Source organism: Anolis sagrei, chromosome 1 (assembly GCF_037176765.1).
Source record: "Anolis sagrei isolate rAnoSag1 chromosome 1, rAnoSag1.mat, whole genome shotgun sequence".
NCBI classification, from domain to species: Eukaryota; Metazoa; Chordata; class Lepidosauria; order Squamata; family Dactyloidae; genus Anolis; species Anolis sagrei.
In genome coordinates, this window is record NC_090021.1 from 331,905,758 (window position 1) to 331,930,119 (window position 24,362).

A 24,362-nucleotide genomic window follows, 5' to 3' on the forward strand; every position below is an offset into this window, starting at 1 on the left:
AGAAAATGCCTAGCGAGGGTGTATTTTGTCAGACATTGGTAAATGAAACCATGAATACTGTTCTTACAGATACAAGGGTTGTCCTGATCAAAGAATACAAAAAAGAGTAGGAAAACAAGCATCTCAAAGAATCACATCCAAGGACAAATAATTAGGGGGGAAAATGAAAGGAATGGGTAAGTGGTACCCCAACATCCCCTCTCTTAATTCAAATGACCACCTTTTTTGAGGCTGCTTAACAAAAAGTGTACCTCCATTTATTTTTCATGAATAAATGTATTTATTTTATATAGAGGCTGAACATCCCTTTTCAGGAATTCCAAAATATTCTGAAATCTAAAGTGGTCCACATGAATGGCTAAGAGGGCCTGGCTTTAGTGCTGTTGGAGCTCAGCCTGTGATTGAGTTTCAGGATCAGAATTCTTTGAATGTGGGGAGTGATGTCAATGAGTTTCAAGATGGCAATGGTTTGGTCAATGATATTGATGCAGAGAATGAACAGGAGATCCCTGTTCAAAGTGTAGTTTCCCACAAGAATGTCCCTGAAGGGTGTGGGGATGATGGTGTACTCCCTGAATTGCTACCAGAGAGTTCCCAGGATTTGGGGCTTGAAAACAATTCGGCACCTGCAGAAGTTAATGCACAAATAGATAGACGGCAGGGGATTAGTCAAAACAGACAAGCCGACAGTGGCTTCAGCGCTCTGCCAGGCTCCGACAGAAAAAGATAAGGGAATCTCAATTAAAGCTAAACCAATTTCTGGGTGCTTGGGATAGCTTAATGAGGGGATAAAAGTCCCAAGTACGGGAAATGTAGCCAATTGAAGCATCATTTGGAATCTAGTTAAGTTCTCGTCCTTGTTTCATGGAAGCCTAGCTTGGAAGATTCATGCTTAAGTATTTCTTGTTTCATTGTTTTGATTCTTGGATTTTATGACTACATGCTCATGCCTTGGATTAATGTTTCCTGGTTTTCTGGATTATATTAGAGAAGTGTGGACGTTGTTTTCATGGAATTTGCTGAACTTTACCTTGGACTATTTTGTTCCTGCTTATCTTCTTACCTAATTGGATTTACCTATTTCTTTAAAGTACTTTTTATTTTGCTGCTTTTTAATTATCTTCAATAAAAGGCTTGTGTTCCTATTCAATATGAGGTGTTTGAAGTCAGAGGGCTTTTCCTGTCCTGGAGTGAAACAAGCACAGCTGGTGAATCACCAGCTACAATAATTTTTATCAATCAAAAGGTTGGCAGTTCGAAGCCCAGGCTGGGCTGAGCGTCCAACCTTCAGCCCAGCTCACTGTTCACCTAAGCAGCTGTGAAAAACAGCCGCGAGTATATACATTAGGTGCTGTTGTATGCCAGAACAGGAACACCTCTATCTTTAAACGCCACACCAGTCTAGTAAAATCAGCAAGCAGTTTATTGAAGGATATATGAAAGCAAAGCAATAAAAATGGTAAAAACAATATAGTTCAAAGCAATGTTGTTCCAAGATAAACGTCAGTCCATACACTTCCAGGTAACAAGTTGTTGTTTTTTTTGGTCGTGTCAGGAGCGACTTGAGAAACTGCAAGTCGCTTCTGGTGTGAGAGAATTGGCCGTCTGCAAGGACGCCCAGGGGACGCCTGGATGATTTTGATGTTTTTATCATCCTTGTGGGAGGCTTCTCTCATGTCCCCATATGAGGAGCTGGAGCTGATAGAGGGAGCTCATCCGCCTCTCCCCAGATTTGAACCTGCGACCTGTCGGTCTTCAGTCCTGCTGGCACAGGGATTTAACCCACTGCGCCACCGGGGACTCATCTACTAACTGAAAAGCTACCAGTTTGAAACCCCGGGTTGGCGTGAGCTCCTGACAGTCAGCCCAGGTTTCTGTTTACCTAAGCCAGCCTTTCTCAACCGGGAGTCAGGACCCCTGGAGTAACAAGGTAAAAACACAAGATCCAAGGTACAGAATCCATAGAACAAGGCAGCATGAAAATCCAATGAACGGAACTTGGCAAAACTTGAAACATGTAAGGCTGTTAGGAATTGCGGGAGTCGAAGCCCAAAACACCTGGAGTGCCAGAGTTTGCCCGTATCTGCTCTATTCCTTTGGAAAAGGGATAAATTTTAGGGAGATACTGCTGCTTTGAAAAGGTCTGCTTCCTGAGACATCAGTTGGTAATCTCACCAGGAGCCACAGATTTTGGCCCTAAAATGTCAGTTCCTGGAATATTCCAAACCTGGCAAATATATCATAACTTTCTTCTACCATAGAACATATAAGGCAGCATCAAAGGCGCTGTCAGACACTGACCAGGCCTTACAACCAATCTATTCTCCAGGTGAAAATAGTGTTTATCTGAGTTGTGAAAGTTCAAATGCATTTCAGTGCAATCTGAATACAGCCATTATCTTGCATGGTTCTAATCTTGCAATCACAAGGCAACCTTCAATTTTGCCATTTTAACTCCACCAGCCCATCCCTCATGTGTACCCAGCTAATTTATAGTTCGGCAACATGAATACAATGTCAGGCTGAGAGGATGGGAAGGCTCTTTATTCAAATACACTGGAGTTAAAGTACAGATAACTAAGGGATGAAACTTTGATGCTAATCTAATCCATTCAAGGTGAAGTGCCTTTTCATTTTCCCCTTTTTTATTCCAAGCAGTTATCTCTTCTGTTTCAAATGCCAAATGTTGCCAGCTGTAAACAGAACACTTCCCTTTGTTCCCAGCAAGCAAGCAAACATTTGCTTCTTGAATCCTTCTGTACTGGAAAGGAGATGCTCTCGAACCAGAATTATGTAAAATAATGATTCAGAAAGAGGACCCCATCTTTCTCAAACTTCATTAGACTGGCAAAACAGGAGGTAGGTACCAAGACAGTATTACAGTAAGTCGTAACAGGATCAAGTATATGTGTGTATGTGTGTTAAAGAAAACCTTATGCTGTTAATTATTATATGCAGCTCCTAATGTAGGTCAACTAGTAAGTTTGGACCACACCCGGTGGGGTATAACTGTATGGTTTTTAGAATACAGTTCAGCTTTTGCTCTGAGGAGTCTTTGCTCAGGCATTTTGTTCAACCATTTCTACTGCTCTCTCATTGGGATGAAGATGAAGAAGCCTTACTCTGTACAAAGGTTACCCTGCATTCATGCCTCTATTCCTTTCGCACAGTCTCTCAAAATAAATTCGGAATAACTTCTGATGGTAAGAGATTTTTGATACTGCCTCACAGTATGGTGGGGTCTCCACTTCTCAAGAGTGCTTTGAGTGTGTGTTCCTGCATGGTAGAAGAGGGTTGTATGGATGGCCCTTGGGGTTTCCTCCAATGCCATGATTCTATGATGCTAAGCTTTCCCCATTTGCTCAAGTACAGATTGCAATGCATGGTCAACAATAGTCAACATATTTAGACAACTAGACCATTTGACCTCAAAAACTCCCAAGTGGAAAACTTGGGTTGCTGTGAATTTTGCAGGTTGTATGGTCATGTTCTAGTGATATTCTCTCCTGATGTTTCACCCATATCTATGCCAGGCATACTCAGAGGTTGTGAGGTCTGTTGGAAACTAGGCATGTGAGGTTTGTATATATCTGTGGAATAATGTCCAGGGTGGGAGAAAGAACTCTTGTCTGTTTGAGGCAAGTGTGAATGTTGCAATTGGCCACCTTGATTAGCATTGAATAGCCTTGCAGCTTCAAAGCCTGGCTGCTTCCTGCTTGATGGAATCCTTTGTTGGGAGGGGTTAACTGGCCCTGTGGAGCCCCCGGTGACACAGTGGGTTAAACCCCTGTGCTGGTAGGACTGCAGACCGACAGGTTGCAGGTTCGAATCCGGGGAGAGGCAGATGAGCTCCCTCTGTTCCAGCTCCTCATGCGGGGACATGAGAGAAGCCTCCCACAAGGATGATAAAAACATCAAATCATCCTAGTGTCCCCTGGGCAATGTCCTTGCAGACGGCCAATTCTCTCACACCAGAAGCAACTTGCAGTTTCTCAAGTCGCTCCTGACACAACCAAAAAAACGGGCCCTGTTTGTTTCCTATCTGGAATTCTCCTGTTTTCTGAGTGTTGTTCTTTATTTACTGTCCTCACAACCTCTGAGGAAGCCTGCTTTAGATGTGGGTGAAATGTCAGGAGAAAATGCTTCTGGAACATGGCCATATTGGCTGGAAAGCTCACAGCAACCCAGTGATTTCAGCCATGAAAGCCTTTCGACAAGTCATCTCTCTTTTCTTTCTTTCTCCCCCCCCCCCCCCCACCCAACCTGTACTTTTGGTGGCTTACCAGATGGAATAGCCAGAAACAGTGCAAGGAATTCTGAGTTTGATTATTTTTACTTCTTAATATTATATGTATCTCATCCTACACCATAACTTCAGTACCAACAAGCTCTGACACATACTCTCCCATATAAATGGAATGGAAGAACTCTTTCTGATGCGGATTCCAACAGTGAAGTGATGTTTTTTCCATCTTTCCCGCATCTACAGCTTGATTATGACAGATTCCCTTCTCTATTCAGTGCTTCCTGTGAACACCATTCTCAAATGACACTTTGGGCATAGCTAGCATTGGTATTTGCTATGAGTCCTATTTTGAAGCACTAAAGGAGTTTTCTAAAAGGACATTTGCCTTACTCTGAAACAGGTGAAGAATCCGCTAGCACATGAAGATGTGCAAACTGGTATACATTCAATCCAGCTGGAAATGCTAATGAATAAAGTTGGAACTTACTACATGCAAAACAAATGTTGTACCCAAGGAGCCCTTTGGTACTGAAAGTAGAAGGTTAACACAATATCTTTACAATAAAGGTCCATTGTCTACCTCTCTATATGAAGTGATTTTAAGATGAATGCAAAGTAACAACTTTTTAAATAATAGTAGAGCAGTTAGGATGAGCTCAAAGCCATTATTATAAATCCAGCATCAGCCTAAGCATATGTGTTATGTATATCGATTTATATCAGTGGTTCCCAACCTGTTGTCTGTGGACCACCAGTGGTCCACAAGAACTAAAACATGGTCCTCACCATTACTACACCATCGCAACTAGAGTGAGTGCTTTCATGAAACCCTCTTACAGTGCCAAGGCTTGTGAAATATGTTTCTGTGAGCGAGCAGATGGCAACTACTGGATGGCATATGTTCTGTATCAGAAATGAAAGATGATGTGGTCTATCCAATGCAATTTACTGAAACAGCACCCCAAATAACCAAACCAAATATAAAGTTGACCAAAAACTGATTTGTAACTTTTTTGTACTAATGTTGGAGAGTGGTCTCTTGTCAAAGTAGTCCCTAGTCCCAAAAAGGTTGGGAACCACTGATCTATATGAATAAAAGTCAACGTAAGTAAGTAGATAGATTGGTTGGTTGGTTTGTACCACAAAGATATCTTAATGGAACTGGACCAAATATGGCACACATACCCTTCATTACCCAACTTAAAATAATTGAGGGATTTCAACTTTTTAAAAAACTTTTTTGGACCCAGAGTTGAGGTAAAGAAAAGGAAAAAAGCTGACTGGCTGCTGCTAGGTGACATGTAAATGAGGGGAAGGGAAGAGGAAAAGTAGGAAAAGAAAAGGAGGGAGGAGGAAGAAAAAGGAGAGAAGGAAGGATGAAAAGGAAGGGGAAAAGGTATGAAGGAGGGAAGAAAAGAAAGAAAAAGAAGGGAAGTGTACGGAAGGAGAGAAAGAAGAGATGAAGGGAGGGAGGGAGGAAAAAAGGAGAAAGGAAAGGACAGACAGACAGAAAGGGGGACAGAAAGGGGGAATCTCACCAGGACCCACAGATTTGGGCCCTGAAATGTAAGGTTCTGGAATATTCCAAACCTGGCAAACATATAACTTTCTTCTACCATGGGACTCATGGCAAATAATAATTGTAGGGACTGAAAACAAGGGGAAGGAAAGAAGAAAGGAAGGAAGAAATGAATGAAGGAAGGAAGGGAGGGAGGGAGGGAGGGAGGGAGGGAGGGAGGGAAGGAAGGAAGGAAGGAAGGAAGGAAGGAAGGAAGGAAGGAAGGAGAAGAGAGCAAAAATGTATGAGAAAAATGGAGGATGGAAAGAATGAGCCACAAAGGAAATGCATACCCAGGCAACACTGGGTATATATACATTAGTATATCAGGAAAAATGAATATGGTTCCAGCCATTTCTCTGTGCTTGAATTGGGCTGCGTGCTTATTATTCTGAGGATGCAATGGGTTAAACTCTTGTGCTGGCAGGACTGGAGACTGACAGATTAGAATTTCAAATCCTGGGAGAGTGTGGATGAGCTCCCTCTGTCAGCTCCAGCTCCCCATGTGGGGACATGAGAGAAGCCTCCCACAAGGATGGTAAAACATCGGAACATCTGGGCATCTTCTGGGCAATGTCCTTGCAGATGGCCAATTCTCTCACACCAGAAATGACATGCAGTTTCTCAACTCTAGATCTAGGGAAGTAATGCTACCCCTCTATTCTGCTTTGGTTAGACCACACCTGGAAAATTGTGTCCAATTCTGGGCACTACAATTCAAGAGAGATATTGACAAGATGGAATGTGTCCAGAGGAGGGCGACTAAAATGATCAAGGGTCTGGAGAACAAGCCCTATGAGGAGCGGCTTAAGGAGCTGGGCATGTTTAACCTGAAGAAGAGAAGGCTGAGAGGGGATATGATAGCCATGCATAAATATGTGAGAGGAAGCCACAGGGAGGAGGGAGCAAGCTTGTTTACTGCTTCCCTGGAGACTAGGACATGAAACAATGGCTTCAAACTACAAGAAAGGAGATTCCATCTGAACATAAGGAAGAACTTCCTGACTGTGAGAGCCATTCAACAGTGGAACTCTCTGCCCTGGAGTGTGGTGGAGGCTCCTTCTTTGGAAGCTTTTAAGCAGAGGCTGGATGGCCATCTGTCAGGGGTGATTTGAATGCAATATTCCTGCTTCTTGGCAGGGGATTGGACTGGATGGCCCATGAGGTCTCTTCTAACTCTTTGATTCTATGATTCTATGATTCTAAGTCATTCTTGACTTAGAATTTCCCTGTGCTTGAATTGGGCTGCATTACAAAAACCTTACAAAATAAAGGAAATAGGATTTTAACTGTAAAACATGCATATTTAACTGTTCAAACTTCAGCTTCTGCCACTTTTTTGGCATCTGTACAAGGATTTGGGGACACAAATGTTTACTATCTCTCTGTAAAAACCGAAAAATTCAGAATGGGTCTTTGTCCCAGGAGCAGAAAATATTGGTTTGGATAGAACATAGCAAAGCACTTATAAACAACCCCAACTGCTCTACAAAGGTTACACTTGTCTTCACCCACTGATTCCAAGTCTCTCCTTTTTGCTTTAACTGCTATGCTTTCTTTTCCTATAAATCCTTCATCTTAAGACACTAGTTTTCCTGTTCCTTCCCTCCACTTCGCCCCCAGAGGAAACACATGCGCACAGAGTAAAGTCTGTGCTAAAACGAGAACATAAGGGTTCTTTGCTTCTTAATCATCAGCAATTACTAGATGGAGTGTCTATTTTCTTCCGGTACTCTACTATTAGCAAAAGGGCCCTTCTGTGATCTGCCAGAGGCGCTCCTATGGCAACAAAGAGCATTCAAGTGTCGCTCTTGTTTTGTGCCAATTTATTGCTAAAAGCTTCTATTATGTTTTGGGGAGCGGAGAAGAAGATGGGTGCATGAAGAATAAACAAAATTGAGAAAGCAACAACGGAGGAAGAGACGACGAAGAAGAAGAAAAACATAAAGAACAAAAAAATAACAAAGAGCTTACTGAGCTAAAAAAGCGTGGAGAAAATCGTTCGCAATTTTGAGAAGAAAACACATTTATTCTACGCGACATCCCTTTGTATTTTCCTTTAACAGAATGTCACCCATCCTGCCTGCCCATCTGCTCACTCAGATTTATTTCTAACCACACAACAAGATAAGCAAACGCTCTGACACTATCATTTCCACTAACGTTTTCTCTCAGATACAGAATCATCGAGGCACCGGCAGCCACACTCTCCTGAGATTTTCATATGTTTTCTGCCAGGGAAAGGCTCCCAAGATGTGTAAGAGTGGGGAACGGTAGGCAGCAGAGCATGAGCTTGTGAAGGAAGAACAGCTTGAGGGTTCCAAGGGCAGAACTAATTCTTCTTCATCTAAGGGACAGGCGGGACATTAGATATCCATCTATACAGTCAGCCCTCCATATCCACAGATTCTGCATCCACAGATCCAACCATCCCTGGCTTGAAAGGACTCACCCTGTAGGAATTCCAAAAGGCAAACCTTGATTCACAATTTTACATAAGTGGCACCATTTTACTACACCATTGAATTTGGACTTGGGACTCCATTGATTTTGCCATTCAAAGGGGGCACTGGAACCAAATCCCAGCAGATATCAAGGGTCCACTGTATTTTTTATTGTATCAAAATGGTAGCTCGTGGCTCTCATGCTGTTGTGTGCAGAACTTGTGCCTGAAATTTAAAAGGAGCTATCCAAAGTGCTGAAGCTACTTTGAAAATAGGGTTCACTATCAAATACCCTCAAGCCATTCGAGTCATTTCCTTAAGGAGAACCTGACATGGGGTTTCTTGTCAAGATTTGTTCAGAGGGAGTTTATCTTTGTTTCCCTCCGAGGCTGAGAGAGTGTGACTTGTCCACCATCACCCAGTGAGTTTCCAGGGCCAAGCGGGGATTCGAACCCTCCAGAGTCATAATCCAATGCGCAAACCACTCGACTACACTGGTTTTCCCAATAACTTGCTCAGGTTTAATTAAAGGAGAAACAACCAAGCAAGTTGGCAGCCCCCATTTTTGAATTGTAAGGCTTATCATCCCCCAACCATTGACCATGTTGGCTAGGTGGGATTTGTAGTCCTATGTCTATGATAGCAATATGTGACAATTTCTCATCAATTCCCATTTTTACATGGCTGGAGAGTCTCTCTTTGTGTTTTCCTTCATAGAAATGTGTCTCTTTTTTGTGCACATTTTAAAAATGTACATATGTTTGTGTATGTTTTCTAATACCCACCATTTGTGCACTTATTGTGCATTGATTTAAATCAGAGTACATTTCTGAGCATGTGCAGTGATCCATGAACACTTTTCTCCTCTGAAAGTTATTGTGAGTCTTAAAAGTACATAGATTTCTGGGACATGATGCGTCAACCATCTTAAGTGACTGAAAATTGATATTTCCATATGGAGATGTACATCCAAGTATTTTCTTTCCTACCCTTTGTGTGGTGCATCTAGAATGAATGAAGTTTGACCCCACATTAACTGTCATGGCATAATATTATGGCATTGTGGAAGTTGTAGTTTTGAAAGGTCTGTAGCCTTCTGTGTTGCTGCTTTACCAAACTACAAAGCCCAGGATCCCATAAAATTGAGTCATGGCAATTGAAGTGGTGCTAAACTGCATTCCTTCTACACCAGTGGTTCTCAACCTGTGGGTCCCCAGGTGTATTGGCCTACATCTCCCAGAAATCCCAGCCTGTTTACCAGCTGTTAGGATTTCTAGGAGTTGAAGGTCAAAACATCTGGGGACCCACAGGTTGAGAACCACTGCCTCAAGCTCTATATCCTATCTGATCTTGGAATCTAAGCAAGGTCAACTTGGTTATTACTTGGATGGATAGCTGCCAAGGCATCTCAGGTGCTGTAGGCTATATTTAAGAGGAATTGGCAAAACTGCCTTTGAGTATTCCTTGCCTAAGAAAACCCTTTGAAATGTATCAGGTCACCATATGTCAACAAGTGGGTTGAAAGCACATACACACAGATAAGTTGAATTAGACCAAATATTAGATTATATCATCCACTGGCTGCAAGTCTGCTACCGAGCAGAATTCAAAGTGCTGGCTTTAGCCTATAAATCCCTAAATGGTTCCAGTTCGGCTTACCTGTCTGAATGCATCTCTCTTTAAGAGCCAGCTAGAACACTAAGATCTGCCAGGAAGATCCAGCTCTAGGTCCAGCTGCCTTCAAAGGTGCAATTGGCAGGGATGAGAGACAGGGCCTTCTCGGTGGTGGCCCCTCAGGCATTTAGGAAACAACTTAAGACCTGGTTTTTGAAGAAGGAATTCGGTGAATGACAGGAATATGGAAATATGGAAGTAGTTAAAGATAACCCCGGGATCTATGCAAGGTCTAAATGTCTTATGTCGTATTTGTGATTGATGTTTATAATTTTAATGGTTTTAATCTATTGTTGTATGTGGTTGATTTGGTATATGATGTTTTATACATGTAAGGCATTGAATTTTGCCATTGATTATGTTGTGAACTGCTTTGAGTCCCCCCAGGAGGTGAGAAAAGTGGTATATAAATGCAATAAATAGAAGTATAGTCTGTAAAATCAAGAGCCACACAGTGTAATTGTTTTAGTTTTGAACTGTGACTATGAAGACTGGAGCTTTAAATCCCCACTGAGTCATGGAAACTCTTAGGGTAAACTTGTGCAAGTAATACTCTCTTGGCTGCAGAAAAAAGCAATAGCAACACACACCAAAATAAATATTGTCAAGAAAACTCCATGATACTCCCTTGAATCACCACAAGTGGGGAAAAACCTGAAGCAACTGTACTTAAAGCAACTGTACTTAAAGTTAATGTCACATATTTTACTAAAAAGAGTTAAAGTACATCTACATGAGACGTATATCACTAGGCAGGAAGCAACACAGGGAACCTCTGAACTACTGCAGCATTGAGAGGATAGCAACATGGCCAGACATCATGCCACTTTCATGGCAAGAGGGAGTCCACACCTCCCCTCTTCAAGTCACACCGGCACTTTGACAAGGATCAGCATGTTAACAAGTGACAACCAGGAACAATTTCGCGTCTCATGGTCACGGCTACAACAGCAACATGATGACAACAGTTAAATGCTATCCCTTATCCCTGTGCCATCCAACCTGGGCAAGCAGGATGACCATGCAAGTAGCATCAGCTATTCTGATTCAGAACCAGCCCAATTGTTTACATATACCCAAAGTGCAGCACAGCTCCAGGACTTTTCCACCTTGAATTAACACAGCAATGCCATGTTAAGTGGCATTGTTATGTCTAAGGCAAATAATCTCTGTTCTGTCTGTCCAAACAGCATTGAATGTTTGCCGTGTATATTTACTGTGATCTGCCCTGAGTCCCTTTGACGAGATAGGGCAGAATATAAAAAAGGTGTTATTATCTCCTGTGGATGCCATGGAATCCATTCATCTCCATCCTGCTCATTTGGCCATGTAGATTGGACCTAAGTTTGATTTCATCCTCTGTTGGATTCTGTTGGAGGCTGGATCTATGAAATTGTTTATTGTCCAGCTTCTGCCTTGTCAATCTCATTACTTTGCTTGTATGATCCAGTAGCATCACATTTTCCAACAACAGTCTTAAAAGCCCTTTGACAACCTTTTTGTCATGCACACGTGACAAAAGGGTTCCAGCAAACACGTCTTGATTTCTCTTGCTCTCTTCAACAAAATGTTTTGACATGTCCATTTTAGGAATTGAAAACATATAATCATTGTCTTCCGTTATAAAGCTTGTCCAACTTGAGAGAGAACGGAGAATAATTTGGCAATATGTTCACAGAAACAAAATTTATTTCTATTTATTTTATTTATTGTAATATTATCCTTTCTCCTGATATAGAGACTCAGTCATAGAAGATGTCCTTGTCACCAGAGAGATGGAGTCCAGAATCCTTTACAGCTTCATGGCAAGACAGTAACAGCAGTCCAATGGCTTCTGCATTCAATATGATCTGTTAGATGGTTTATGCTGCGGTCTGGCAGTTCAAGAATATGGAGATGGGTGGGATTATGCCATGAGAGTAAACCTTTGGTTAGCAACATGCTTGTTCCCATACCTATCGGGATGGCAGATGGATATGCTTCTGCAGTTCATTTTCCACTGTTAACTTCTGTACAATATAATCCCAATGGGGTATTTTTTTCAAATCTGAAACCTGGCTCAGAAAAATAAGCATTTTCAAATTTAGAAATCCTCAGACTCAAGCAGGTATGGGCAAACTTGGGCCTTCAAGGTATATTTGACTTCAACTCCCACAATTCCAAGTGTTTTGAACTTCAACTCCTACAATTCCTAACTGCCTCAGGCCCTTTCCTTTCCCCCCTCAGTAGTAGACTGCCTTCTTACAAGGTTTAATTGTTATTAGATTTGAGAATGGGAGATTTGCAGTAGTAGTTAGAACAGGTGTATGCTTCCATCTTGTAAGTGTTTTAACCAAAGTGTACAATTTTCTTCTCTACTTACTAAGGGGTCATTAAATTCAGTTCACAGATGTAAGATTTACACAGACATATCTGTGTACACACAAGAACTGAACTACATGGACCTGGCTGTGGCAGGCTAGTTGAAAGCCAGCTGCATTAAATTACTACTGATCAAAAAGTCATGAGTTCAAAGCCAGACTGGTTGGAGTGAGCTTCTGGCCATTAGTCTAGCTTGTTGTCAACCTTTATAGCCCGAAAGACAGTTGCATCTGTCAAGTAGGAAATTTAGTTACCGCTTTATGTGGGGAGGCTAATTTAACTAATTTACAACACTATACAGCTTTCCAACAGCATGCAGAAGAATGAGGAAGTACTCCATCAAAGGACTCAGTGTCACAAATGGCTGGTGAACAGCAGTTCCCCCTGTGGCCAGAATCAAACTGGAATCGAGCCAGAATTGGGCATACCCTCATGAACCCAGAAAGCTGGAAAGTTAAAATGCCTCTGTGTCTGTCTATATATGTTGTATGTCTAATTGGAATTGAATGTTTGCCATGTATATGTTCACTGTAATCTCCCCTGAGTCCCCTGCAAGACTGTAAATATACTGTAAATAAATAAATACATGTCTTAATATCAATTGGTTCACCTCTCTTTTATATCCAGAGATTTTACTAACATTAGTAATACAAAATGAATCCCTCTTCCACCAAATGCACTGATACTCTCAGATGGACAATAGTGACAATAGTGACAAAACAGAACTGGAGGTTCCATCAATCACTACAGAACATGGACCACTACTATTCTCCTATGGTAACTATTATTTCCAAGTATATATTTGAGACTGGATGTAAATAGCAGACTGTACAGATGAAAATAGGTTGGCCTTACCATTATGTAATGGTGCTATATATTACTCAGAGTTTGAAAAGCTTGCTTAGCTTTCCTACATAATCTTTCCAAGCTCTGGTAATGTCCTGATCCAGGAGAATGGTATGCAGTGAAAGAAACTCACTATGTAACAGTATCACCAAGCCCGAAAGTGAAACTTGACATGGGCTTGATATTTTGGGTGTAAATCCCATGTTTTTGGCAAAGCTGATACAAGTGTCACTGTCAAAGCAGGAGGACAACAACTTACCATCCCTGATCTGTGGAAGGTTTTTGCTCTGCTTGGAAAGGAGATGTTCCTCTTCCTCTGGGATGGTGGGAAGAGTTTCCATAACTTGGTAACCCTTGTAGCTTTGCCATGCTCCATAGGAAGCCAGAGAATCATCATCAAGATATTCCTCTTGGGGATGGATCCGTTTCCCCTCATACCAATATGGACCCAAGCTTGAAGCAGAAGAAGACTCCAGTTCATCATGGCAGGATGATGGAAAGAGATCGGACTCTTCACTGTCCTGGCTGAAGGTGCTTTCGTTGTCTGAACCGTCGGAATGATGTCCATAAGACCCATCACTGTTTTCTAAGTCTTCATCCCCACCTTCCTCAATGGCTCTGTTTCCCAAACTGGAGAATGAAGAAGATATGGTGTCACCTGCTTCTTGGAGAGCCTCAAAGAACTGCGACACCCAGGAGGAAAGAGGCTGGAAGAAGCTCGCAACATCCTGCGAAGCCATGCTTTTACACAGACACCATGAACAAGAAATCTGATGGGTTATAAACTCCAGCTGTTCATCTTTGCCAGCATGCCAGATTTAGAGGTTTGTGAGCTACAGAATAAACATTACAAGAGGTTACTAAAATCACCTGTTCTTTTTAACAACAGCCCTTGTAAACCATGATGGTTAACCAGCTGAGAAAGTGAGGTGATCCAAGATAGAAAAGGATGCAAAAGCACCATAGTAAAAGTTGAGAATGCTTCCACCCATGTTTGCGACAGGACCGCAGAAGCTCCAAAGAGAAAGCAGAGAATGAAAGTAACAACTGCTCACATCTGTCTGATGGGGAAATACTAAAGTTAAGTAGTAGACACCTGCATTTACTTGCAAAACATTGAAGACCCCAGGTACCTCCAGGTAGGAACCAGAAATATCCCTTCCTAAACCCTGCAAGTCACTATAGACCAGCGTTTATCAACCTGGGGATTGGGACCCCTGAGGGGGTCATGACGGGGTGTCAGAAGGGTCACCAAAGACCATCAGAAAGCACAGTATTTTCTGTTTGTCATGGTGGTTCAGTGTGGGAAGTTTGGCCTAATTCTATCAATGGTGAGGTTCAGAATGTTCTTTGATTGTAGGTGAACTATACATCCCAGCAACTACAACTCCCAAATGTCAAGGTCTATTTTCCCCAAACTCCACCAGTGTTGTAGGTGAACTAAAACTCCCAAACTCATCATTGTCCACCATGCTCTCTGAATGTAGGTGAACTACAACTCCCAAACTCAAGGTCAATGCCCACCAAACTCTTCCAGTATTTCCTGTTGGTCACAGGAGTTCTGTCTGCCAAGTTTAGTTCAATTCCATCATTGGTGGAATTCAGAATGCTCTTTGATTGTAGATTAACTATAAATCCCATCAACTACAACTCCCAAATGACAAAATCAATACCCACCCACCCCACCCCACCCCCCCACAACCCCACCAGTATTCACATTTGGGCATATCAGGTATTTGTGCCAAATTTGGTCCAGTGAATGAAAACACGTCTTGCAAAATTACAGTTATGAAAGTAGCAGTGAAAATAATTTTATGGTTGGGGGCCACCACAACATGAGGAACTGTGTTAAGGAATCGTGGCATTAGGAAGGTTGAGAACCACTGCTATAGACAGTAATGAACTACACGGGCCAGTGGTCTGACTTGACACATGCCAGCTTCCATTATTCCCATGGAGCAAGCATATCTACATCAAAACCAGATGAACACCTATCATCTCAACTTTAGGATCACTACTCCAAATGACTAACTTCAAAAGCTATTGTCATTGTTCTAGCTTTTGAACATGGTATACACACCAGTAGCAAATGCTCTTCTAAACTACTGGGGGATATTGTAAGAGCCCATGCCTAGAATTCCCTGACACTAAAGGAAGCAGAGCAATCCATTATCTTTATTTAGAGACCTTTATTGCAATGACCGAGAACAAGGCTTGTCTTTAAGACCAGGAGCAGGAATATTGCGCACCAAATCTCAATACCCTGTCATTTCTATTGTGTTCTATGAATTAAAGTTCATTGTACTCTGGTTCCCTGGAGAGTTCTATAATTAATTCTTCCTTTTCTATAAAATAATATTCTGTAAGATCGTCCCTTTCAAAATTGGTCAAAGAGTTCTACTAGCACAAATCTAATTACAACTTTAGGGGTTCTGATTGGATATATGGTTGGGCTACCAAGGAAACCAGGAGGTGAATATCCTTTCACTAAAGGCTTTACTCATACCAAACAATGTCAAGACATGATCTTCCCTTAAGGCCAAGGACAAACAGTGATTGAACCAGAAGTTCAGGAAAGTGACTCACTAAGAATAAGAATAAGAAATCATTGAAAAAATATTCCCCTCTATTTCTATGTTGATGCTTCCACATGTTTCATCATGTGGTTATGCATGTGCCCCTTTAAGTCACCTGTCAACTTTTGGCCACCCCATGATATGGGATTTATAATCTGAAGAGGCACTGCTTGACAAAGAGTCCAGGGTTGGGAGGACAATAGCTTTATAAACAAGCACTTTGGTATCCCTACGTGTGTCCTGGTCCTCAAATACTCTGTGCTTCATTCGGAAGAATGCTGCACTCGCAAAGCTCAGGTGGTTCCATCAGCATTGCCCCCAAAAAATCCTGCAAATCTCTTGGAAAGACAGGTGGACAAATATCAGCATGCTGGAAGAAGCAAAGACCACCAGCATTGAAGTGATGGTCCTCTGACATCAACTCCCCTGGACCGGCCACATTGTCCGGATGCCCGACCACTATCTCCCAAAGCAGTCTACTCTGAACTCAAGAACAGAAAATGGAATGTTGGAGGACAGGGAAAAAAAAGATTTAAAGATGAGCTCAAAGTCAACCTTTAAAACTCTGGCACAAACACAGAGAACTGAGAAGCCCTGGTCCTTGAGCGTTCGAGCTGGAGGTCAGCTGTGACCAGCAGTGCTGTAGAATTTGAAGAGGCATGAATGGAGGGCGAAAGAGAGAAACATGCCAAGAGGAAGACGCATCAAGCCAAGAACCGCCTTCCACCTGGAAACCAATGCCCTCACTGCAGGAGAAGATGCAGGTCAAGAATAGGGCTCCATAGTCACCACCAAGACACCGCACTTGGACACCGCACTTGGAGAACAACCTTACTTGGACAATGAGGGATTGCCTAAGTAAGTTGGCAAAGACCTCTAAATACCTCACAAAACTACAAATCTAAGGATGGTGCCATTGCAATCACAGTATTATTGAAGTGCCAAAATAATATAGTATAAAAGAGACATCAGGTAAAAAAAATAGGTGAGAAGGGAAGGAATGGAATGGACCACACAACCCCACATCCCGTTTCATACAAAAATAAGACAGGCATATGGAAAAAAGTGCCCATCCCTTAGTGTCTGCTTTTGACTAAATCTGATGAGTGGTTTCCTTCAAGGTAATTCTTAAAGTTTCCACATGAGTTGAAGTTCTAAGTTAGCTCACCTAAAGATTTGATAAGTAAATCCATGTCCTGACAACATCGTATTAGGACTACTATATGCCACTCAGCCTCACCATTGGAGGTGCATTTGAAAGAACATGGGTAACCTCACAGGAGGTTTGGTTAGCCTCCTCCTTGTCCTCTAACCAGCGTGACTTTGAACCATGACTCTGGAGACCATGTCCATGTCCTCGCTCGACCATGAAACCCACTGGGTGAACTCAGACCAGCCTTGCAGTGCAATCAACGGTGCCCAAGGAGCCTCTGAGGCCAGGAGCAGCAGAGGGGGCGGGGAGGAGGAGCCTGCCATCGAGTGGCCGGAGCATCCCTACTTCACGGATTTTCACTTATTGGGAGCTCATCCACTGCTGCGTTAGAGCCATGGCGAGTAGAACAAAGTTGGATTGCGGCACACAAGGCAACAGATCCTGTACATATATTCCTTTTTTAAAAGGGGCGGGGCTGTAAAAGGAATGGAGACAGGTCTCAAAAACCTGCGAAATTGCAAATCCGCAAAAAGCGAACCGCGAAGTAGTGAGGGAACACTGTAGTCCAAAACAGTATTTTCCAAAGAGTTCAGATAGTCCATGGACCTCAGAGTACGAAAGTAAAAACACAAAATCCAAAGATGCAAAACCCAAATCCAATGCCCAGAACAGGAACCTAGCCAAACTTGAAACATGAAACTAGAAATCCACTTAGAAACAAGACCGTCATGACGAGACTGAGCTAGAATCCTTTCCTCGTATCATGTAAAGATTTTCCTGTCTCATGAATCGAAAGGAAAGCATTTCGTTTTTCCTTACTACTAGATAAGGATTTCTTATTTCTATTTTATAGCAGACGGACTGCCAATCTTGAGAACTTTGCTTAGTTTAGAAAAGTCTTGTTTTCTGTCTTCAAACTTATTAAATTCTGCACCTGACAAATCATCCTCAAAAGACAGTTTCTCAGAAAAAGACTGCTGTGGGCCTCTCCCAGGAATTTGACCTTGGGAATCTGCAGGAGAAACACTCAGTAACATGAGAAACCTCAGGCCTCTCAGAAAGGCCTGGGCTTGACTCAGGCCTAGAAAAACCCTCATCCCCATTGATGTTAGGCACAGTCCCAGAAAAACCATCATTCCCATTGACATTAGACACAATCCCAGGCTAAACTATAATACTGAGCCATAGTTAGAAGTGGTACAAATCTTTCCATTGTAAGAATCACATTTTCCAGGACTGATTTGTCAATCATGGGAGAATTACTTTCAAAGGCAAATTGCTACAGCAGGGAAGCAAGTCCTCTCCCACCTCACTCCACTCCCACTTTACTCCATTTTAAAACCTGCCCTGTTTATTAATAATTCACATTTTTAAAAGCTTCAATAAATACACGTTTGCCTGATCGTCTGTGGCAGTTCCAAAAAGCGTCAACACCCACACACCGCGAAGGAGAGATGTTGTCGTTTTCAAAGGCCCTCACATCACACCACTTGTCAAGAGGAAGAAAGGTTTTGCAATATTCACACAAGAAGAGGGTGGTTTTTTTACATACAGAAGACTATCTGTGTTTATGTAATGCTTAAGAGGGCAGAGGAGAATAAAACTGGATGGAAAGCAACAATGAATGCCTTATTCTCGCACATCTGAAATGAGATATAAGTTGATGGGTGGGCAAGAAGCAAAATTCTGTTCCTCAGAATGCCTCTTGGGGTGGAATAGAACACTAGAGTTGGAAGAGACCACATCCAGTACAATCCCATTCTGTCACACTGAAATACACAATCTCATCTCTCTCAACAGATGGCCATTCAACCTTTGTTTAAAAACCTCAAGAGAAGGCATCTCCACCATGTTCCAAAGCAGAGTATTCCAATCAAGGTGATCAGTTGAAACATTCACACCTAGCTCCAGAAGACAAGAGTCCTTTGTCCCACCCTGGTCATTCCACAGATAGATAAACCCTTTTTCCTAGTTCCAACAGACCTCACTACCTCTGAGGATGCTTGCCATAGATGCAGGCATAATGTCAGGAGAAAATGCCTTTAGAACATGGCCATATAGCCCGAAAAAACCTACAACAACCCAGAGTATTCCACTGCTGGTCATCTCTAATAATCCGGAAGTTCCTACCAGTATTTAGGTGCAATCATTTTTCCTGCAATTTGAATCCACTGCTCCATGTCCTAGTCTCTAAAGAACAAGCTTGTCCCCTTTTTCAATGTGACATCTTTTCCAGTATTTAAACATAGGCATCTTATCCCCTCTTAGCCTTCTCTTCTCCAAGCTAAACATACTCAGCTCCAGAAGCCACTCCTCATAGGGCTTAGTTTCCAAACTTCTGATCACTCCTCATAGGACTTAGTTTCCAAACTTCTGATCATTTGGGTCAACCTTCTCTGGACACACTCTAGGGTGCCAATATCCTTTTTGAACTGCTGAAAGATGTCATTTTTTTTGTCATATCAGGAGTGACTTGAGAAACTGCAAGTCACTTCTGGTGTGAGTGAACTGGCTGTCTGCAAGGACGTTGCCCAGGGGACGCCTAGATGATTTGATGTTTTTATCATCCTTGTAAGAGGCTTCTCTCATGTTCCCGCATGAGAAGCTGGAGTTGATAAAGGGAGCTCATCCGCCTCTCCCCGGATTCGAACCTGCGACCTGTCAGTCTTCAGTCCTGCCGGGACAGGGGTTTAATCCACTGCACCACCGGGGGCTCCTTGAACCATGTCATGTCTACTCTTGACATTCTGGTCAGAAAACCTTCAACTCCCAGAAATCCTAACTGCTGGTAAACTGGCTGGGATTTCTGGGAATAGTAGGCTAAAACACCTTGGGAGCCAAAGGTTGAGAACCACTGCTTTAAAGTAACTTGTACAGTAAGGCTACCATGTCAGATAATAATAGAAAATCAATGAGAAAATTGCCTCCAAAATTAATGTAAGAACAAAGACAGGCTTATAGAGTCCAGCACTGGGTCCACACAGTTGTAGAGCTGTCAAGTCAAAAATGGAGCGTGGCTTCTGGAACCTTGCTAGTTAACAGATCCTGAAGCAGGAAGATGTTCTACCAGGCAGAATTAAGAAATGTGTCCTCCTTCATCTCACAAAACTCATTTTTAGCTGCACACATATTGGCTGGTGGAGAGCAGAGAAGAGGTGGTGGGGAAACATACAGCTATATGGCTAAAGTTAGACACACAGCACTGACATCATCCTTTAGCACTGTGGATCCAACTATAGCAACATAGATGAACTTTCTCCATCCTTTAGTTTCCAATATCCAAGAAATCCAAGTCTTGAGGGAAGGGGGTCAACCGCTAAAAGGTGGTAAAAAAAGACATGTGTAGTGGGTTGCTGTGAGTTTTTTGGGCTGCATGACTATGTTTCAGAAGCATTATCTCCTGATGTTTCACCTGCATCTATGGCAGGCATTCTCAGAGGTTGTGAGGTCCTCAATACCTCCAAGGATGCCTGCCATAGATGCAGGTGAAACGTCAGGAGAGAATGCTTCTGGAACATGGCCATACAGCCTGAAAAACCTACAACAACCCAGTGATTCTGGCCATGAAAGCCTTCGACAATACATGAAACCCAGAGTAGATTCATCACCCCTACTGTCATCAGAGTATGGTAGGTATCCTCAGAGGTTGAGGGGTCTGTTGGAAACTGGGCCAGTGAGGATTATATATGTCCAGGGTGGGAGAAAGAATTGTTTGCTTGAGACAGGTATGAATGTTGCAATTGGCCACTTTGATTAGCATCTAATGGCCTTGCAGCTTCAAAGCCTGGCTGGTTGCTGCTTAGAGGAATTCTTTGTTGGGAGATGTTAGCTGGCCCTGACTGATTCTTTTCTGGAATTCCCTTGCTTTTTGAGTGTTGTTCTTTATTTACTGTCCTGATTTCAAAGTTTTTTTTAATACTGGTAGCCAGATTTTGGTCATTTTCATGGTTTCTTCCTTTTTCTTCAAATTGGGTTGTTGTAGGTTTTTTTTCGGGCTGTATGGCCATGGTCTAGAGGCATTGTCTCCTGACGTTTTGCCTACATCTATGGCAAGCATCCTCAGAACAACCCAGTGATTCCGGCCATGAAAGCCTTCGACAATACATTTCTTCAAATTGTCCACATACTTGTGATTTCAATGGCTTCTCTCTGTAGCCACTGAAATCTATATGTCTACATTGTGTAGTTCTGCTAGTCCAGACATGGGCAAACTTGGGCCCTCCAGGTGTTTTGGACTTCCTAACAGCTGATACATATGCTAGTCTATGTTTTCTAGTTTTAGGATCTACTCACTCTTAAGAAGTATAGAAGCCCTGTCCCATTTTTAGCTTGGTAACCCTACCATTTACCTCTGGGAAACTCACAAGCAGGACATGAATTCAAAAGCACTATCTTGCTAATAATTAATATACAAAAAAAACCTGTTAAAGAAGTGGCAGTGCAGCGAATCAAATTTTGAAAGAAAGGTGTGATTATAATTAATTAAATTTACTCATAGAGAAAACAACAATTACACTGTGGCTTGTGCATTCCACCCACATTATACTTCCTACGGTGTAAGGATGGCAGGGAGTGGGAAAGATTAAATGGCTTCATTATGTTGAGCAGTTCATTCTCCTAAATATCATGACTGATCGAAGTTCAAGGAAAAGCCAAAGAGACATTGGAAGCCGAGACGTGGAAGTTCTGGCCAGTTGAAAGCTTTGCATGCAAGAGATACCAGAAGTAAGTGATAGAGAAAGAAGAGACACTACCATTGAGGACCTTACCAAGTCCTTCCCGCACCCCAGATTTCTCTTTGTCGCGCCTGCGCTTTCCTGGTTGTTCCAAGCAGGGAAGACCTCCGATCTTCTCAAAGCAGAGCTTCTTGTTGATGAAGAGGAAGAGGACTCCAAGGAGGACAATGAAGACCCCAACAGCAGAGAGGAATCCAATCGCTTCAGGTGTAACTGGCAAGAGACAGCACAGAGAAGAAAGAAAAACATTATCACGCTGTTACAGCCCTTGCGCTTTGCTACTCCACTGCTGAGTATGCATACCCAATGTGAAACACATCTCACCACACTAAAACAGTGGATGTAACTCAATGAGACATGCTGCATTTGCTGCATTATCACAGGATGTCTATGCCCCACATCACTGAAGAAATTATACTGTTTAGCTAGTATTGCACCACCTGACATCCATCGGAAAGTAGCAGCCAGTAATGAAAGGACCAAGGCAGTGACATCTCCAGCCCATCCCGTTTGGGTATCGGCCAGCATGCCAAAGCCTTAAATCAAGAAATAGTTTTCTAAGGTCTACAGAGATACTTGCAGGAACACCCCAGCAAGCAAGAGTCCAAAAGTGGCAGGCTAAAACCCGGAACTTCAAGCCATAGCTGATACTAAATGAGAGACTTCCCCCTTGGTAGACAGATGACTGGGCGACTTGGAAGGCACTGAACAGACTGCACTCTGGCACCACAAGATGCAGAGCCAACCTTAAGAAATGGGGCCACAAAGTGGAGTCCGCGACACACGAGTGCTGAGAAGAGCAAACCACAGACCACCTATTACAATGCAGTCTGAGCCCTGCCACATGCATAATGGAGGACCGTCTTATAGGAACACCAGAGGCACTCCAAGTGGCCAGCTTCTGGTCAAAGGACATTTAGTATAATGCCAAGTTTTTTTTAATTTAAAAAAATACATAACTGTACCCTCAGTTCGCTTCTGATATGATAAATAAAAATAAATCACACTGTTACTCCCTCCCGAGTGGAATTAGATCTGCTGCATCCCTCTTGACCTTGTGGAAACAAGTAAAATCCTGGCTATGGGATCAGGCCTTTGAAGAATAGGTTGACCCACTGACATGTTGACTTATTTAGAACTGATGGACTGCCCTTGGATAATGATTTAAATCAGTGACCACTGACTATTTGTTGTCTGTTTTTATACGGTTTTATACTGTTTATACTGTTTTATATTGTTGTTATTATTACATTGCTATTAATTGTATATTTATGTTTTGATGTGGGCGCCATGGGGTGCCACTTCGTTAGCCTCTGCGGAGGTTGAGAAAGGACGGGATATAAAAGCCCTAAATAAAATAAAGAAATAAATAAATAAAGTTGAATGGCAAGCTCCCAAATATATTCATACAATGGATGTCCAGGTTTGGGAGCATGCCAAACATACTATGGTCAGAAAATATTGTGATGAACAAAGAGGAACAAAAAAGTCACCTTCATGCCCTATTTATTATGGACATCTTTGCAGCAGAGTCTTTTCAAATTCGGGAATGAAACATGATGATATAGCTTTTTAAAAAGACGGTGTGGTGTAATGGAGTGGACTTTTTAAATAGCAAAACTGGGGAGACCAGTTCAAAATCCCAATGTATCCATAGTAGAGAAACCCTGCCAGGGAGGAGTAGGATGAATAGGGGGAAAGCAGGAAATTCAACAAGAGTACATATGTTTCCTTTAAACAAAGACCACCAGCACTGAAGCGATGGTCTTCCACCATCAACTCCTCTGGACCGGCCACGTTGTCCGGATGCCCGACCACCGTCTCCCAAAGCAGTTGCTCTACTCCGAACTCAAGAACGGAACATGGAATGTTGGAGGACAGGAAAAGAGATTTAAAAATGGGCTCAAAGCCAACCTTAAAATCTCTGGCATAGACACTGAGAACTGGGAAGCCCTGGCCCGTGAGCGCTCCAGCTGGAGGTCAGCTGTGACTAGCAGTGCTGCAGAATTTGAAGAGGCATGAATGGAGGGTGAAAGAGAGAAATGTGCCAGGAGGAAGGTGCGTCAAGCCAACCCTGACCGAGACCGCCTTCCACCTGGAAACCAATGTCCTCACTGTGGGAGAAGATGCAGGTCAAGAATAGGGCTCCACAGCCACCTACGGATTCACAAGAATACTGATCATGGAAGACTATCCTACTTGTCCAACGAGGGATCGCCTAAGTAAGTAAGTAAGTAAAGTAAGTTTCCTTTAACATTGTTTTTAAATCCTCTCCTAGTGACATCTGCAAAAGTATTCAACTTGTTCAGCCTCATGCAGTTTGTGTCAAACACATCACCATCCTCTCTCCCATCACACTTCTAATTCCAGCCTCTTCATACAATATAATTATAGTGGGATGATTCCACTCTAACTGCCATGGCAACATGCTGTGAACTCCTGAGATGGACAGTTTAGAGAGGCATACTTAGAATTCTTTAACTACAAACCTTCACATTCCATAAGATGTTACCAAGGCAACTGAAGTGGAATCATAGTGCTATAATAGTGTAATATGAAAGGGCCTTAACATTATTCTTTCAGAATCATCCAAGTAAAAGACTGCTTGCCACTTGCAACCAGAGAAAGCCTCCTAAACTTAGTGCTAAATAAATTCAACATGTATTTCATTCCCATCCTTTAATGGGAATTGGATTTAGACCTTAAGAGTGCTCAGCGACCACAAGCAACAGTGAATTTTCTCTGGCTTGTAATTCACATCGCAAAAG

General features: G+C 42.4%; 1 protein-coding gene across 3 annotated transcripts in view; it reads right to left on the bottom strand.

The window, feature by feature from the left end:
• Positions 1 to 24,362, bottom strand: part of SYT16 (synaptotagmin 16) — a 113,716-nt gene that overhangs the window by 35,037 nt on the left and 54,317 nt on the right. For 2 of the 3 annotated variants that reach the window (XM_067463053.1, XM_067463052.1), the window contains exon 2: positions 21,628 to 21,807. In XM_067463053.1, coding sequence (XP_067319154.1) covers positions 21,628 to 21,807 — 180 coding nt within the window. Of the gene's footprint in view, positions 1 to 13,388; positions 13,963 to 21,627; positions 21,808 to 24,362 lie in introns of those variants that run through there. The other variant, XM_067463050.1, reaches the window with a different exon arrangement.